Here is a 17,927-nt window from a genome sequence, read left to right as displayed (position 1 = left end):
CACCAGGGACTGGAACCATAAGCAGATGCTTGTAGCCAGAGGACTTAAAAACCTTTGTAAAGGAAAACGTGTGGCTCTGAAAAAGCTGACACTTGAAGCACAATGAAACCACTGTAACTGCTTCTGGGTCAGACTTTTATGACGTTTTAAAGATTGGGATCAAAGGTGCAGGGATCCAGAAGAAAATAATCCCCCTACAAACACTACCACTTAAAAACATTGTGACCTCCTGGTTCATGTATTACCTCCCTCCCATATGTTTGCTTTTGGGACCTTTGCATTGGGTGTTGAACTAAGAACCTCCCTTTCCCCTCCTCACATTACATAGGAGGAGATTTTGATGTCATTGTCTGCTTCTTGGAAAGAGAATTCAGTGTTGACCAGGAAAGTTACATAAGTGCATGTTGCGTCCTGCGAGTTGGAGCTTGCGTGATCGCAGACAGATAAGAACCAGCTACACCCGTCTGATCACAAGACACAAGGAAGTTGAAAAGCCATGTTTTTGACACACTAACTGTGAGTCTGCTGAGAGATTGATGATTATTTAACCCAGAGGGTCATAAAGAGCGAAGTGGAGCCAAAGTCTTTTCGCAGGACAGCAGCTAAAGGTAAGAGGATAACTCACTGTTCAGAATTTGACATAGTAGCCGAGCAGGAAGAGACTCGAGCTGGACTTCTAACAAAGTTAAAGTGAATGTTTGAAAAAGGATCATCAGGAAAGTGACACACAAAGAGGAAAAGGATCTTCAGGAAGAGACATTTTTCTGCACAGATTTGGACTTCATCATCCTCAGCAACGACGATGGAGGATTCATACGGGCAGGCGATAGAGAAAGCATATGCATCCATGACCCGCTTCCCTCTAATCCCCATCAGAGGAGTCCCTCTGATGTGCCACATCGCAAACAACTGGGACGCTGTGTGGGCTTTCCGTCCGGACCCAACCGACCTCCTCATCGCCACCTACCCGAAAGCAGGTAGTCATTTTATCTCCTTGTTCAAAGTCATTGAATGTGACACACTGTAAAAATAACTATTGGAGTAGAACATTTAAACTTCTAAATATGTGTGAAGCTTCATGTATAAGTAGAAATCCAAAAGTAGAAATATTTATTCATCTTGAACGAATGCATACTTGTGTTTGCAAGGGACTACATGGACTCAAGAGATCGTTGATCTTCTTCTCAACAACGGTGATGCCGAGTACTGCAAGCGAGCCCCGACACCAGTGCGCAGCCCCTTCCTTGAGATAAACTCTCCACCCCCTATTCCCTCAGGTCTGTTTTTTTGTTTCACGCTTTTCTTACTACTCATACAAAACACAGGATGTTGTCATTGCCAATTTGTTCAACTCATCTGATCCCAAACTCCCATATTTCAGGACTAGATCTGCTTAAAAAAATGGACCCTCCTAGAATTATAAAAACACATCTTCCGTTCCAGCTGGTGCCTCTCGGGTTTTGGGAAAACAAGTGTAAGGTAGGAAGTCAATGATTTCAATCTTCCTTTTTTTTTTTTTAGATCATCTTAACTGGTGTCTATTGTAATTGGGTTTTAAGGCGATCTACGTTGCACGTAATGCAAAAGACAACCTGGTGAGCTACTACCACTTTGACTGCATGAACCTGACCCAACCTGAGCCCGGCCCGTGGGACGGCTACATCGGAAAATTCATGCGAGGAAATTGTAAGCGGATTTTTGTTCCATCTGCAGACTCTGGTATCTTTATATATGCCGCACCTTTCACACACAAATGAAGGGAAAAGTGCTGTATGGACTGTAAAAGTACAAACACATTTTTATATGTAATATCAGGGTCAAGTTGACCGAGAGGCCTGAAAACAAATGTTTTTTTTAGGTATCCCCTGTGTGGCTTCTGGGTCAAGGTGACACACTCATGGGCAACCAAGACAACACAAGGGTTAAACTGATGAAGACGAGCACAACACGAGGAAGCACTGGCTTCAGAACCCAGTACTTCCTCTATGTATCGCTTGTTATTATTTCAACTTATGCTACAAACAAGCATAAAATATAGACTTCTTTTATTTATGTTTTACAACTTCTCTTGTCGAGGCTTAAATACAAGGGAGATTACAGACGAGCACCACGGAGGTATTTCGTTTTTTTTAAGTGTCATTTTTGACTAAGCTGAAGACTAGAGCATCGGTGCCTTCATCGAGCTGCGGACTAACATTTTTGCCTCTCTCTAAACTCTAAAAAGGAACTTTAACCCTCAATAAAATTCCAACTTTTAGTAGACATGAGGGTGAGTTAAACGTTTGAATTTTGGGTGAAATATCACTTTAAGTGAAACCCTTACCATAATACAATAGAATGTAGGTTCATTGGGGAATTAAGTCCCTGGTAGCTTTTCCCATTTAATTCAAAATTCAGCCTAGTTTTTAATTTCGTAAATATTTGTTCCCACAGTTAATACAAATGTGACATTACAATAATGTAATAGATATAAATAAATAAAATAATAAATCGGGCACAAGAGAAAACAGGTTACAGTTTATTAAGACAGAACTGAGAAGGAGTTCAAATGTCCAGGGAATAGAGGCTGAAAAAGTAGAATAAGAGATGGATGACAACAGTAATAAGACCAGATAGAGGATACCACATCCAGCACCAGACAGATCAGAGTCCAAAATATAGCAGAGCCCAGGTCCTGATATCCAGTGGCAGCTTGGGTAGAATGTGAAAATGAAGATTAAAACAAGTGGGAAAGGTTAGTCAAAAAGTTAATCAATAAAAAGGTGACTTAAATAAATCAGAATAAAATCAAATCAAATGAGAAACTGTGCAATACCTTTGACGACCGTTATTTGGCGTAAATCCATTTTCCTCTAATGACCGTTCAAACAGGACCTTTGTTGTGTTGACAGTGGGCTGGGGCTCCTGGTACGACCACGTGAAGGGATATTGGGAAGAGAGAGAAAAGAAGAATATCCTATACCTCTTCTATGAAGACATGAAGGAGGTGAACATCTACCTTTCTTTTTGTAACATTCCACAGTTGTTCATAGATATGTAACGGAGAATAATCAAATGTTTTCCCAGAATCCTCGACGTGAGGTGGAGCGCATCATGAGGTACCTCGACCTGTCGCTCTCTGATGAGGTCATCAGTCGTATCGTGGAGCTCACGTCGTTCAAGAAAATGAAGGAGAACCCGATGGCCAACTACAGCTGCATACCTGAAATGGTCTTCGATCAGTCCATCTCTCCCTTCATGAGAAAAGGTGATCTTAGTCCAAAAAAAAGTTGATCCATCAGCAAGTTAAATTATACTAGAGTCATTTAGTTTTTACAATATTTATTGAAGAAAAGACGGTTCACTTTTAGGATACTTTTCAAAGCCGTTTGGAGGCTCCAGACTTTTTAATATTTGTAGCCCAGTTTCTCAGTCGGACACTTCTGGATAATTGAGTTCATTCTACTAATTTTGGCTTTTTTATATATCAACACTAGCTGAAGCTCACATCTCTGAACTGAATTTAACTACTTTTATTTAAGAATTTTAATGGCTGGCTTCTATTTTTTAACCCATCAATTGTGAGAAGAAAATAGAGAATTAATACAAACCGATGAATGATGAACTTGAATGTATTTCAAGTGTTTTTGTCATTGTATAACTGTGGCAGTAACTACATTGTGTTACCTTCATAAATGCTGCATCTTAACACATTTTCTTCTTCTCATGCTTTTGACAAACAGGTGAAGTTGGCGATTGGACGAACCACTTCACACCCGAGCAGTCGAAGACATTTGATGAAGACTATGAAAAGCAGATGAAGGACGCCATGATTCCCTTCAGAACTGCCATTTAAAAAAAAGCACTGCTTTTGTGATGAGTTTACCACTGAACACTATTGAACTGAATGAAATTCTGCACTTGTGACAATACAATGGTATCGTGAAAAATCTGTTTATAAAATGTAATTATTAAATAAAGTCATAACCTCTTTTAAACAACTGACTTGGACATTGTCTAAGACCAGCACGGTGGAAGAGTGGTTAGTGACATGAGTGGTCTCGCCTCACAGCTAGACCTCCCTGTCTTCATGTGACTTGCTCGATACAGGAAATCAGAATAAACTTTTTCTTCTTCCATGATCCCACGTTGTCAGGAAAGGATTCCCCAATCCACTGCGCCGCTGTTTTAATGCTGTCAAAGACCCTCTAATGGGCGTGATCACGGCCGCATCACTGAAAGCCGCACGCATTTCACAGTGGATCCTATCAATCCCCTGGGCTTTGCCACATTTATTGTTCTGGTGTATGTTTCTTCTGGTTGTATTTTTAAGTCACTGAAGTGGCATGTGATGCCAAATACAACAAAGTCCACTACAACCACTGTGAATGCAAGAAGACTAAACATGAGCCGAGCCCTGGGAGGACTTCATCCTTGGGTTCATGTGAGGAGAGCGTAAGTGAACGACCCGAGGAAGCCAATAACATCGTGAGAAGGAATGGGCCTTTAGGGATTTAATGACAAACCAGACGACGGATATGAGAGATTTTGGATTAAGGAGGTCCGGAATAGAACTGAAGGGCCAAGCAAGGATACATTTTTGACGTGCTTCTCTTCAAGGGGTCTTTTGAGGTTAGTAAAACAGAACCCACAGACTGAAGGAGTGTGTCAAGCCATTTAAAAATCTGAAGAGTTATCTTCATGACAAGTGCAGCCATAAACAATTAAAGAGAGGCTATGTGTTCGAATAAATGTGTGTCTGTTGTTCGCCCGGTATGAAGCAGTTCTACGAATTAAAAAGATTAACAACACACAACTTTGAACGACAGGAACACACCAGCCTAGTTTTTTCACTTGTGTGTATTTGAAATTAGATTAATTATAAACACATAAAAACAATTGTATTTTTAAAACATTTAAGGGGTTCCAGTTTAAAACCTAAACACATCCTTCCATCCTTCCTCCTGCTGTTACTTCAGGTTGAAGGCCTCTTCAATTTTCAACACACTGACTATAAGGGACTTCATGGATGATGATATTTCCCCTGTCCCCTCAGCATCAGTAGCAGCTTAAGGTATCTACGACGTAGACCAGACCTGGGCAAAGTGCAGCCATTTGACTGTATTTATGCGGCCTTCGAAATGTAGTTATGTATGAAGTATAATCATGTATAAATGGTTCGAATGCATTAACAAATGTATTTTGTATTTATTATTAATTTACATTTACAAATAACTTTTTTTTTAAGTTAGTTTAAGAAATGTTTTGAAAAAAACTCATATATACAAGAATAAAATTGCAGCTTGTTTATCTTAAAAAATGTCACGGCCTAATGACGAATGTCTTTATTTTGGGATGTCTGGGATTTTTTCGTCTTTCTTTTTGCTTGATGGCCCCTAACAACATTCACAGAATTTAATGTGGCCCTTGAAGAATTATAGTTGCTCACCCCTGACGTAGACGTTATTGAGAAGATGCTTTTATCCAAAACTACTTCAAGTAGATCATGTTTAGACTCCCTAAGGCAAGGGTGTCCAGACCTTTCTAGAAGAGGGCTACGTTTGATGACAGGAAAAGGAACAGTGGCCAAAGAACGGCGCCATCTTTGTATAAGTTAACTCATTAAGAGGTTCAAAATATAAAGCTCCAATATCTAGTTCAACACAAAATTGAGAACTTAGTCAAGGACAGACATTGTTCAGAATTACCATTGAAATTTTGCCGCTTCGCCTTGTGAAGTTTTAAATTTGTCTCATTATGTTTTCAGAGGAAGCTGTCGTTGCATTCTCTGGTTAAATATAACACAACCTATGAGCCAAGTGAACCAGCACAAGGGTCGCAAATGTCCACCTGACCACAATTTGGAAATGCCAGCAAATCCCATTCTGTAATCATTGTCGCTAACAAGTGAGCGACTCAGCCACAGATATATATGCTGGATATATTCATTTTCATGTAGCTAGAGCTCTTCGCCAGTAGTCCACAAAACCCGGTCCAGGGTACCCGTCTGTGAGGCATTTGTTACCGGGCCGCATTTATGTTCTATTGATTATTATTGTCTTAAAGGTGTTTTGCTTTGAAAAAAAATATATTTTTTGTCAATACCCTCGTTTCTGTTAGTTTATTTAAAAAATAAACCGGTAAACTAGTTTAAAAATATTTTTTATGACGATCTGTGAATATAAAGCTGACATTAAACCGGTCTGAGGTCCAATAAAGGTTGGGGACTCCTTCTCTACACAACCCATAATGAGTCCAACAGAGGTTTCGGTAAAGATCCTCCAAGGTCCTTGTTAGTGTGTTACAAAGTAAAATATAATCCATTCTGAACTCATTATTATTAGCATTAGCTCCTTGAGTTTGTGGCCATTTCACACTTACTAAGCTAGTGCGCAGGGTTTTTCAATGACCAATTCAACAGAGGAGAGGCTAAAGGGATTTCTCAGTCACGCAACATTGCATTTTCTCAGCGTAATCCACCGTCTGATAAAAATGTACTCAACAGTACAGAAGCTTTTTTTTTAATCATCTCTTTATTGCATCTTATCACGTAAACAATATATAAGACCAAAAGTGTTGTGACTGAGTAGACATGCCTGTTGTATGTCAAGAGACCTCTCAGCGCACAGAGCTAGTGGAGCGCACGGTTAAGGCCCGTGGATACTTGATGTCTTTTTGTATCCCGACACCACCATGTGTGTGTAGTCCAGCCAGAGCAGGCAGACTACACCAGACATGAGCTACAAAGAATAGGATAAATGATCCGAGCTGGAAAGTAAATCATGTGAAAATGGACAGAGGACACGAAAACACAACAGCTGAGAAAATCCAAGTTTAACAAAAAGATCACCTTTAATACATACTTTATTTCTTAGAATAAAATCTTAAATACTTTAGGCGGGACTGATAATTCCCTTTAATTTAATTTAAACTCCTTTCATATATAGAGGCTATTTTTCTGTAAGATTTTCACATTGTTTTATTGTTTTTTTACATTTTCTGATGTTTTCTTCTCTCTCGTCGTTGGTTGGCTCACTTGGACTCTTGGCTATGATTTTCTCTCTCTTCTCTGCCTCTTAATCCAACCATTATGATCTCATTCTTCTGTGTCTTTATTTTTCTGTACCTGTTTGGGAGGGAGAGACACAAAATGAGAAGGAGGAAATGGGGGGTATGAGGTTTACACACAGAAAGCTTTCACACATAAACATAAACACATAAATCAAATGAAGGATCTGGTTTGAAGGTTACACTTTAACCAAGTTTAATTGTGAAATTAAAATTTTCATTTGGCTTCTCAAATTGGTTTTCAAATAAACCGGTTAAAAAATAACAAAGCTGTACAGCTTGTTCTCTTAATAAAGAAGCTCCTGGTTATCTTACTAATCTAATCTTAGTTAGATACTCACTAGCTAAGGCAGGGGTGTCAAACTGAGCGACAGGGGCAACAATCTGTAAGAAGTCTAAGTTGTCGCCAAATAAAATGTTAATTTACCTAAAAGGAAGAAAGAGCTTGATTTTGATAATGCCTTGTCATGATTTGAGGCTAAATTCTTAATTATTTATGTCTTTGTCCTTCTCCAAAAATATTACTTTTTCTCTCTTTTTGCAGATATCCTTAAGATCTGACCCTTATTTTATCTTAAACACTGACATCCTAATAGGCCCCCCCGCCCGGTCTTGAGTTCCCACATGTGAACTAGTGTGTCACCCACTAACTGAACTCTCTTGTGGTGAAGGAAAGGAAAAGCCTGAGGCAGAACAATTTAGAGGTTTATGAAGAATAAACACGATCCAGATTTGTTAAATATACCAACAGTCTAAAGAAACTAGCTGTAAGGGACCTGCTTACTACCTCTGAGAAGCTCTGTCATTACTTAGCTCAGACTGGAACCATGATGAATAAAAGGCTGATTAGACAATTGTTGACTTTGTTTTTTGGTTCTAAAGTGGACTTTGATTCTTTATAGCTAAAAAAAATATATATTACATTTTTTTAAATATATTTATATTCCCAAAGCATGGACGACAATGCATAAGCATGACCAATTCTATGTCGTACAAAACAGAACTCATAAGCTTGACTCTGATTCTGACATTGATACTTACGTATCAAAACTCCACTGTCAAACAGTGATCAATAAACCAGCAACATTGATTGAAACACATAAGAAGCTCAGCAGCTCAGAAGCGACCATGTCACTTACTGAGGCGTTCCACTGAGGCGTCGGACACATCAATCTAAGAGCACAGATGATGACACTGATGCTTATCTTAGCGACAGGCCTGCACGAGAGCTGCCACGCACAACACTGACTACACAAACATGTGCACAATCTGCAGATACGCAGAGGCAGACACCAGTTGTACCTTGTTTAAGTTACAGAATAATGATGGTGCGATGCCTGAATTAGTCTGCAAATCAACACAAAGGTGAGGTAAGTTAAAAAGGGATGAAAAGAGAAGTCAGTGATGGAAGAATGAAGAGGGAAATCACAAAATACAATGTATTTGTTAAAGGTTTTAAATGATGATCATGAAATGGTTTAGAGGAATATATAAAAGCTACTTACACTCAACGTAGTTACGGGCGACAAACTTCAACACCTCGTCAATCAGGATAACGGGGAATGAAAGTTTAAGGACCACCAACCACTGGTCAACGCTCAGATGGCCCAACTTGAAGATCATCTGTGGAGGTTGAGTAGAAAGTGGTCAGTGATGATTCAACCAGAAACCAAAAATGTGAAGAAAATCAGCACTTACGGGCAGAGGGTCAACATAGATGATCATGAAGTGAAGGGACATGGAGAGGGTCATGGCAGACAGCAGCCAGAAGTTGCTCCATGGGGGCATGCGGATCAGAGACTGGTTCTCAGACAAGCTGGGGAGGTTAAGATACGTTTAAGCGATTGAATCTTAAAATGTTTAAAAAGTGAACCAAAACAACGTTAGCACCTGTTGAGAGCGTTGCACATCTCAATGGTGACCAAAACGGACAGAGCCATGGTCATGGGAGGGCAAGCCTCAAAGATCTCGCACTCAATGCCCTCGAAGTCGGGGTTGTCGTCGTGGCACTGCATGAAGTGGGACTGCACAGAGGAGAGAAGATGTTATTGTGTTTGTTCAAGACAGAGCCAACCGACGACATACATACCAGCTGGCTGTAGGTGATCATGGGGCCAGTGGGGTCGTATATGAACCACCAGGCAGCACCTCCAACAGTGGCAGCACCGACGTATCCTGTGTGGAAGTTACAAGTCTGTAGGGTTTCTGTAATTTCAACAAAAGCACACCCAATTGTATTGTTCTACATACCACCAATAGCCATGTATCTGAAGAACAACCATCCGGAGATCAGGGGCTCCTTGGGGGAACGTGGGGGCTTGCCCATGATGTCAAGATCAGGAGGGTTGAAGCCAAGAGCGGTGGCGGGCAGACCATCAGTGACCAGGTTGACCCACAGCAGCTGAACAGGGATCAGGGCCTCGGGCAGACCCAGGGCAGCGGTCAAGAAGATACTGTAAAGGGTAAAGACTGAGCTTAGAGACCCAGATTCACAAACCTGCCTACAACAGTATTGTGATACTCACCAGACGACCTCACCGACATTGGAGGAGATCAGGTAGCGGATGAACTGCTTCATGTTGTTGTAGATAGCTCTGCCCTCCTCAACAGCAGCCACAATGGAAGAGAAGTTATCGTCAGCCAGGACCATCTCAGAGGCAGACTTGGCAACGGCAGTGCCAGAGCCCATAGCGATGCCAATCTCGGCCTTCTTCAGGGCAGGGGCATCATTCACACCATCACCGGTCTGGGTTCAGGAAGGGAGAAAGGAAGTTAGATCACATGCTTGTATCGTTGGCTCGGCTTCAGTGATGGTTGTGGGTCATCCTACCATGGCAGTAATATCATCGTGACCCTGCAGGAACTCAACGATCTTGGACTTGTGGGATGGCTCCACACGGGCGAAGCAGCAGGCTCTAACCACGGCCAAAGGCTGTTCATGGCTGGGCAGATCGTCAAACTCACGTCCGGTGTAGGCCTTGTCGGACACATCCTCATCCTCGGTGAAGATGCCAATACGACGGCAGATAGCGATGGCGGTTCCCTTGTTGTCACCTAAAGTGTTAAGTGAGAAGTTAACATTTGATATAATATGATACATTTTAGATTTTCTACTATTTATCAATGTTTAATCAATGCAATATACAATATTTTTTCCAAACAGAAAATACATATTATTACAGATTGTTTGTTTACATTTGTTAAGCCATGTTTTACCATAAATCTAATCCAAAATACTAACCAGTGATCATAATAACACGGATTCCGGCATCTCTGCACAGCTCAATGGAGCTAGAGACCTCCTTACGAGGGGGATCCAGCATACCAACGCAGCCAACAAAGGTCAGATCAGTCTGGGGAAAGTGCAAATCATTATTTTCTGCGTCAAACAGGATCCAAGCAATATCCTGATATTTCCATTGTCTTGGTTCTTACCTCATAATCGCCAAACTTGGTAGAATCCTCCAGCTTCATCTCCTCGGGCTTCAGGGGGCTGTCACGGGTGGCCAGAGCCAGACAACGAAGGGTGTCACGGCCGGTACCCCACTCTTTGATCACGGACAGGATCTTGTCTCTGATGGTGTTGGTCAGGGGAACACGGGTGGTGCCAACGCGCACGTATGTGCACCTCTCAATCACACCCTCGGGGGCACCCTATGGAAATGGCATAAGTAACTACTCAAGCAAAGTCGTTTTAGAAAGACTGAAGCTGTCTGCGGTACTCACCTTCACAAACATCTTGGCGCCGCCATCTCCCTTGGAGGGGGTGCAGTACACAGACATGGACTTCCTGTCACGGGAGAACTCCAGAGTGAAGTTCTTCTTCATGAGCTGCTTGACGACCTAAAGAGGAAGAAACACATGGTTTAGCTCATATGTTAAATTAAAAAAAACAACTATTATTTTAAAAGTCTTACGGAGCAGCAGGCATTGGCTCTGTCAACCTTGGTCAGGTTCTTCACGTTGCTGTTGAAGACATTCATCTTCTCAACCAGGCAGCACAGGGCAGTCTCGGTGGCCTCACCGACCTTCTCATAGATCTTCTTGGACTAGTGAGATAAAAGGCATGACAAGGTGTTGAATGAAATTGGTCTAATTCATTATCAAATTTTAGAGGTCACTTCATTACCTCGTTGTAATCCAAAGAGGAGTCATTGCACAGAGCGCAGATGGTGGACAGTTCGACCAGGCCATCATATGCGCTGCAGTTGGTCTTGCCACCTCCCTGGGAGCTGGAAGTGGATTAAGGATGTTAACTTGATATCACACTTATATGTAGCTTTTTAAATTGACTTACACTTCGCCTTCAGGGGTGTACTTGGATCCAGAAATATCGAAAGCGTCAAGTTCAACATGGTCGGTATCAGCACTCTTCACAATGAACATCTGGAGTAAACGTGGAAAAGACATTAGTTGAATTGCTTTGTTCCCTAACTTAGATATTTATTTTGATGCTAACAAAAACTGGGTTGTCCATTTACGCTGTTTGATAAAAATCTATTTTAGAGTGGACTGGTGTTTCCATCACTGACACATGAGGCCGTTAACCCAAAAACAACTGATGGTACGCACCTTGGTCACACACATCTGGTTGGTGGTGAGGGTTCCGGTCTTGTCAGAGCAGATGACAGAGGTGCAGCCCAGGGTCTCCACAGAGGGCAGGCTTCTGACAATGGCGTTCTTCTTGGCCATACGACGGGTACCAAGGGCAAGGCAAGTGGTGATGACGGCGGGCAGACCTAGAAGACATCAGTTATCACCCGGTTAGTCCAACTGAAAGGTAGAGAAACAAGTATTGTTGTATCGACAGCACACCTTCGGGGATGGCGGCCACAGCCAGGGCAACGGCAATCTTGAAGTAGTAAACAGCACCACGGATCCAGGATCCACCGTGGACGGGGTCGTTGAAGTGACCAATGTTGATGGCCCAGACAGCAACGCAGATAAGAGAGATAACCTTGGACAGCTGCTCGCCGAACTCATCGAGCTTGGCCTGCAGAGGAGTCTTCTCCTGCTCGGTGGCGGCCATCTGGTCACGGATCTTGCCAATTTCAGTGGAGACTCCAGTGGCCACGGCAATGCCAACAGCCTTACCAGCAGCGATGTTGGTGCCCTATACGTGGGACAAGTAGATTGATCAGACTCCTGGTGGCTTCTGTGCAGACAAACAACAGAGATGTCGACACGTACAGAGAAAAGCATGTTCTTCTTGTCCTGGTTGACGGCTCTGGGGTCGGGGACCGGCTCGGTGTGCTTGATCACACTGACGGACTCACCTGTGGAAAGGAAAAGGGACTTTGAGTACTGATGGTCAAACTTTCATCTCATACCAGCAGAGGTCTGCTGCGTGCTTACCAGTAAGGATGGACTGGTCAACACGCAGGGTGGTGGACTTGATGGTGACAATCCTGATGTCGGCGGGGACTTTGTCACCAACTGTGGGTCACAAAAACACAACACCGTTAGCTTCTTGTTGTCCACAGATCAGAAGAAACACATTTAGATTTGGCAAAGGTAAGAGTCTTGTTGACGTTTTGATTTTTCCGTAAATAGGAACTAATGGAGAAATTATGATAATGTTGACTGAGTAAATGAAATAAAATAAACTTGAAATTTATGGTTTGATGAGGTTAATGTTTCTGGTTAATCTCTACATGCTAGCTTTGAATCAGTATTAATCCAAACCACTGTTAAACTTTGTCCTTTTGAACATTATGTTTATAACTATATACAAAATCATTTTAAAATAAAGAAGATCTAAACTACTCATCTGAATATAGAATAATATTATTAAAATCAACACATGCTCCCCATAATATAGAATGAATATAAATGTATATTTAAAATATAATTGAATAAAGAGTAAAGAAGCAAATCTGGATTTTGTGTATTTTGGCAGATCAGACAAACATGATTGATCTTCTATATTGTTGATCAAATATTTGCTTAAATCCTCTTCCTCCTTGTGTATCTATCGGCATGAACAGGATATTCAGTGATGTTTCAATGTATCAAAGGTAGAATCCCCGCGATACACATCTAATCATGGTGATCCCCAGATCGGGGACAGGGGCAGGCTGTGATCCAGAGGAGCGACAGGTGTACCCTGACCACGAACAGAAGTGAGCAACAGTAGTGGGGAGGGGTACGGCAGGTGCTGGGGAGGGTATTTATACTTCTGATTTTGTTTTCCCCCAGTCAGCATGTTTTCACAGCAGCCCCTCTAACCCTCCTCCTGCTTGTCCCATAAAAAGACACGGGACTCTGGCATCTGCTTCCACCAGCTGGATTTCCTGAATTAATTGATTCTGTCTGAGAAATGAGGGACGAACAGCAAAGCTCAAACTCACCGGACACCTCAACGATATCTCCGGGAACGATTTCCCTGGCCTTGATCATCTGCACACTCTTTCTGTCAGAACGGTAGACTTTGCCCATCTCAGGCTCATACTCCTTAAGAGCCTCAATGGCATCCTCAGCATTACGCTCCTACAACACAACCAAGACAGAGGAGACACACGTCAAGTCAAGAACTGACCAGAAACAGCGGACCATAACAATTAAAAATCACATGAAGGGGATATATCAAAGTTAGATAGGTGCAAATGGATCACTGTAAAAGCAGATAGAAATGAACTATAAACCTGCTAAGATGGCTTTTGTTCAACTTGAAGTAAACTGTGTTGTTGATGTCTCCCTCTGGGTTTCGACATCAAAAACTATTCTCAACCACGAGGACTTCTGTCACCAGTGGAATGAGCATGTGTCTTGTTGCTCAATGTAGTGGTTGGAGGGGTGAAGGGAGGGTTGGGGGAGGGGGGGGTCACTGACCTGCCACACTCCAACAACAGCATTGGCGATGAGGATCAGCAGGATGACGAAAGGCTCCACAAAGGCGGTGATGGTCTCCTCACCTTCCTCAAACCAAGCCAGAACCTGAGAGTCAATGCAGAAAGAGAAAAATGAGATTGAATGAAAATACGTAAGAGAGTCAAATGTTGTTTATTTCGTCCTCACTTTTTAGACATGCTTGAAGTATTTGCAGGTAATTGCAAAATAAAATAAATAAAGGTGTATTTTATCGTGTTAAACAACGTATTTGAGTATATATTTGAGTAGTTGTTTTTAAAGTTGGTTGTCGTGAAAGACTTTTGTCAACCCTGTCAGTGTTTCTCACAGTCGTATTGAGACATCATCAAGATCTTGTTGTGCAATAGCTATTTGTTTGATTTCCAATCCCCATAATCCTTTGCTCCTTCTGGCTGCCACCCTCTTTCTCTGGAAGGTGTTGGTTTCCTCCTTCAGTCGTGACCTTTCCCGAAGGATTCAGTTTCTCTCCTCAGCTTGTGGCTTTCTTAAAATAAACCCCCGTCCCCTTGGCCCCCCTATACGATCCTGACCCCCTGTCTCTCCCTCGCTCCTCAATATTCGCCTTCTAAGGCCATCCTGACAGCTGGGGTGAGAGCTGGCCATAGGAACTGATACACCTACTGCAAGCTCTCGCCATCCGTCTCCCTCCTCTCAAGTTATCACCCTCCGAAATACTTGGAGGAGATGAGGAGGCCTCAGAGGAAGGAGGCGGGGCTAAGCAGTTGTCGTGACAGAGTGTTCTTTGATTGGCTGATTGTCAAACCAAGGGGGACAGAGACAACTAGTTGTGCTAGCCAAATTCAGCCATTGATCCATCAAGTGCTTAAGCTAACAAGTACGATTAACGCACAAGTGTGCAGGACTATGACTTGTGTACTTACAAAGGAGATACAAGCGGCAAGCAGCAGGATCCTGACGAGAAGATCCTCGAACTGCTCAATGATCAGCTCCCAGATGCTCTTACCTGTGAGAGCAAGAGACAAAAAAGCAATATGAGCAAAAACAATCTCTAAAGATTCGAATGATGATGGTAGACGAGCACTCACCCTCCTCAGCGGGCAGCTCTGCAGCATGTGGTGGAGAAACAGACAGATAGAAGGGGGGAGAGAAGACAGGCCGTTAGCTTGAAAGTTAGCGATGAAAATGTCAACATAAATACAAAACCATGTAGGATTGTTGCAAGAAAGTCCAAGCTTGAAATTGAGTTTTGATTTACAGCATCACATAGTTTAGTTTCAAACGATATAATGTATTTTCCTCGTCATTAAAGTGGTTATTGATAAGCAATCGTGTCACTGATTATTTAATCCTTCTCAGGACCTTCCTATAATATCAATGCCTAAAATTGTCCTCGTCGAACGCCTGCCCCATTCATCACCCAGGAAGCTCCTTGAGCCATCACCTGTCTCTCTCGCTCTCCGGCCATCGTCTTTGGCCTTCTTTAAATAGCTCGTCAAAGCCCTCAAAGTCTCTGCTTCTCAATGTCTCTGCCTTCCTACCAGCTGTTGCTACTCCTCTAATAAAACAGCACATACATAGTCTGGAGCCGGCATCCCTCTGAAGGCAGATTCGCTGAGCTTCTAAACGTAGCTGTGCGGCGAAGACCCGTCGGTCAGTAAGCGACTCCCACAACCCCAGCATTGCCCCCCCAATGTCTCACCGTTGTAGCCAAACTTGTCCAGGTTCTTCTTGAACTGGTCGGGAGTGAGGCCGATGTTCTCGTTGACACCAAAGTTACTGAGGCATTCAGCCGTCTCCTTCATGTGTGCGTTCTCCATCCTTCAGGATAGATAAGGGAAGGGCCGGTTAACGGTGCCTATCCACGCTCTTTTACTTTTCAGTTGATCTTTGTAGTTGTACCCTTGGTCCACCACCCTCACCTTGAAGTGGCACCCTCCAACTTAGGAGTGCTGGTCTGACAGAAAGAGCGAATAACTGCACACATGTTCAGGGTTTTATATCACCCAAGGCAACAGGATTGGTGGACACCCTGCTGACACCCGCCTCCAAATTCCAGCATAGGGGGGCATGGCGGAGTAAGAGGGGGGGGTGGGATGGTGGACTTGGACAGGAACTGGAGGACGAGGTTGGGGTTCGAAGGAGTGAGGAGGGGGATTGGGGGGGGGTTGTGCCATGGATGAAAATGAGATCTGTTTTTGGAACATGCATGGTCAGTGGAATAAGACGAAGGGAGAAGGTGAGAGAGTGAGACGGGAGATCAGGCCGAGGGGAGTAGAAATGGAGGGGAGGGGGGGGTGTAATTGAGTGACGGCTCAACTGGTTTCTGCTGAGGAAGGTTGCCCGTCCGGCCAGCACACACTCAGACACCCAAGAAGGGAGTGATTGTGGACAGAGCAGGAGAATTCACATTGACATTTTCTACATGAGACTGTGATGTTAACATGCTCACACAGCCGGACTCACGGCTGACCTTTGACCTGCTTGATGTGTTTTTTTAAAGCAGGTTCAATCATGGCCTAGACAGTGTACCAGATGATGATATTGGGTGGAGGGAAGAGCCGTAGATTCTTCAGGACAGGAATGGAACCGGGAGGTCCGGCCAGAAGAAACAAGAACATAAATAAAGAGGGATCAGGTTTTATATCTGTTTTATGAGGGAGGACGATATGGCACGGCTTAAATGAAGGTGCGAGGCATGAGCCGCTTAAGTGATGGTCCACGACTCACAATGGCCTCTCGTGGCCGCCTGAGAGAAGAAGTTCTAAAACCATCTCGCCCAATCGGTCATTCGACTAATGCTGAGTTCATGAGGCCTCATAAAACTCACCGTGTTCTCATGTGTGGAAAACAGGAGACGGGGGTCTAGACTTCAATATTATTGATGAGCGTCTGCCGCTTTACTGTTTGTTTGGACAGCAGTAAACTACCGTCAGTGCCGATCCAAGTTGCTCCTTCTTATCAATAAGACGACAGGTGCAGCGGGACAGCAGTGACCACTGATCACCGGCAGTGACAGCTACAGGACAGATTTACACATGGATCCCTTTTGTGAAGAAAAGAAAAGCACCTGTTGGATTGTGGTGACCTTTTTATATTCAGTGTAAAAAATTAAACTCAGCAAGCCGAGGATGAGGGCTCTGCGAGTGACGGATGGTGTTTGCAAATACATTTTTATATTGTTCAAACCCTCCTTCATAATTTGGACTAAATTAATTTAATATCATAAACAGATGTTAGACAATCTCGACAGTTATTTGTTGGTTTTAAGTTGATGATGAATCAGCACTTAAAAAAAAGTTGGTTTTCAATTGGATTTGGATTGATAACTATTATTTAAAACGAGCATTTTAGACGAGACTCCACATTGAGAGAAGCCTGTTGAGGTGGCGCGGACTTCCCTGGAGCTGTTCCAGGCTGGCCCGAGTGGGAAGAGTCTCCGGGCCGGATGTAGTACACGTCAGAGAGATTTGTAAAAGTTTTCTGGAGGAAAGTCTGGTCATCTTTGATCAGGCTGTTACTTCAGTACAGTGTCCTCGGTTATGAGGTCTGAGCCAAAATTCAAAGCTCTTCATTCACCTCTGGTCATTACTTTGGGTGGCGACCAAAAGAACGATATGTCTGGACTCCCTTAAAGGTATCGTAGAATTGAGTCATCCGGGAGAGCCTCAGAATACAATTGTGATAGCTCAGACCAATCCTAATTTTTTTATGTCCCTGGGAAAAGGGACATAAAAAAAGGTTGGTGGCCCGATATTCTTTTATTTTGAAAGAATTTGCAGTGGCCCATTGGATTAAAATGGTGACCAATGAAGATGCCAGTGTTTGAGATAAGATAACAAGCAGATTTTAAATATCAAAAACTCTATAGAAATCACTCTAGAAAATGGTGCAGAAAAACAGGAATTTGATGGTAAAATGAAAGAAAATTTCTCATTCTCCGTAAATATTAAATTGTCATAGCACGGCAAACTACAGTAGTGCTTAAAGAAAATCTAGACTCTTGTGTCAGTGAATTCGACACCCCTGCTTTACAGTATGAAGCAACTTCC

The 17,927-nt window shown here is 42.8% G+C and overlaps 2 protein-coding genes across 2 annotated transcripts; one reads left to right on the top strand and one right to left on the bottom strand.

The window, feature by feature from the left end:
* Nucleotides 1-368: 368 nt before the first annotated feature.
* On the top strand, nt 369-3,980 carry sult1st6 (sulfotransferase family 1, cytosolic sulfotransferase 6). Its single transcript, XM_087794128.1, has 8 exons — nt 369-608; nt 773-977; nt 1,149-1,277; nt 1,382-1,479; nt 1,560-1,686; nt 2,892-2,986; nt 3,067-3,247; nt 3,723-3,980. The coding sequence occupies exons 2-8, from the start codon at nt 803-805 to the stop codon at nt 3,833-3,835; spliced, it is 918 nt and encodes a 305-aa protein (XP_087650254.1). The 5' UTR covers nt 369-608; nt 773-802; the 3' UTR covers nt 3,836-3,980.
* A 2,513-nt stretch (nt 3,981-6,493) lies between these two features.
* atp2a1l (ATPase sarcoplasmic/endoplasmic reticulum Ca2+ transporting 1, like) lies at nt 6,494-15,696 on the bottom strand. The gene is made up of 23 exons (XM_087794124.1): nt 15,578-15,696; nt 14,964-14,981; nt 14,799-14,881; nt 13,879-13,983; nt 13,398-13,536; nt 12,403-12,483; nt 12,238-12,323; nt 11,863-12,160; nt 11,620-11,786; nt 11,345-11,433; nt 11,177-11,279; nt 10,965-11,096; nt 10,774-10,890; nt 10,483-10,701; nt 10,289-10,400; nt 9,878-10,101; nt 9,573-9,793; nt 9,298-9,500; nt 9,137-9,222; nt 8,938-9,071; nt 8,746-8,863; nt 8,532-8,670; nt 6,494-7,087 (listed from the first exon to the last, which is right to left on the bottom strand). The coding sequence occupies exons 1-22, from the start codon at nt 15,693-15,695 to the stop codon at nt 8,545-8,547; spliced, it is 2,979 nt and encodes a 992-aa protein (XP_087650250.1). The 5' UTR covers nt 15,696; the 3' UTR covers nt 6,494-7,087; nt 8,532-8,544.
* Nucleotides 15,697-17,927: the final 2,231 nt, after the last annotated feature.

Source organism: Callionymus lyra, chromosome 6, assembly GCF_982586985.1.
Source record: "Callionymus lyra chromosome 6, fCalLyr1.hap1.1, whole genome shotgun sequence".
Lineage (NCBI taxonomy): Eukaryota > Metazoa > Chordata > Actinopteri > Syngnathiformes > Callionymidae > Callionymus > Callionymus lyra.
Note: the sequence above shows the minus strand (reverse complement) of the source record. Positions and strands in the feature narration are given on the sequence as shown.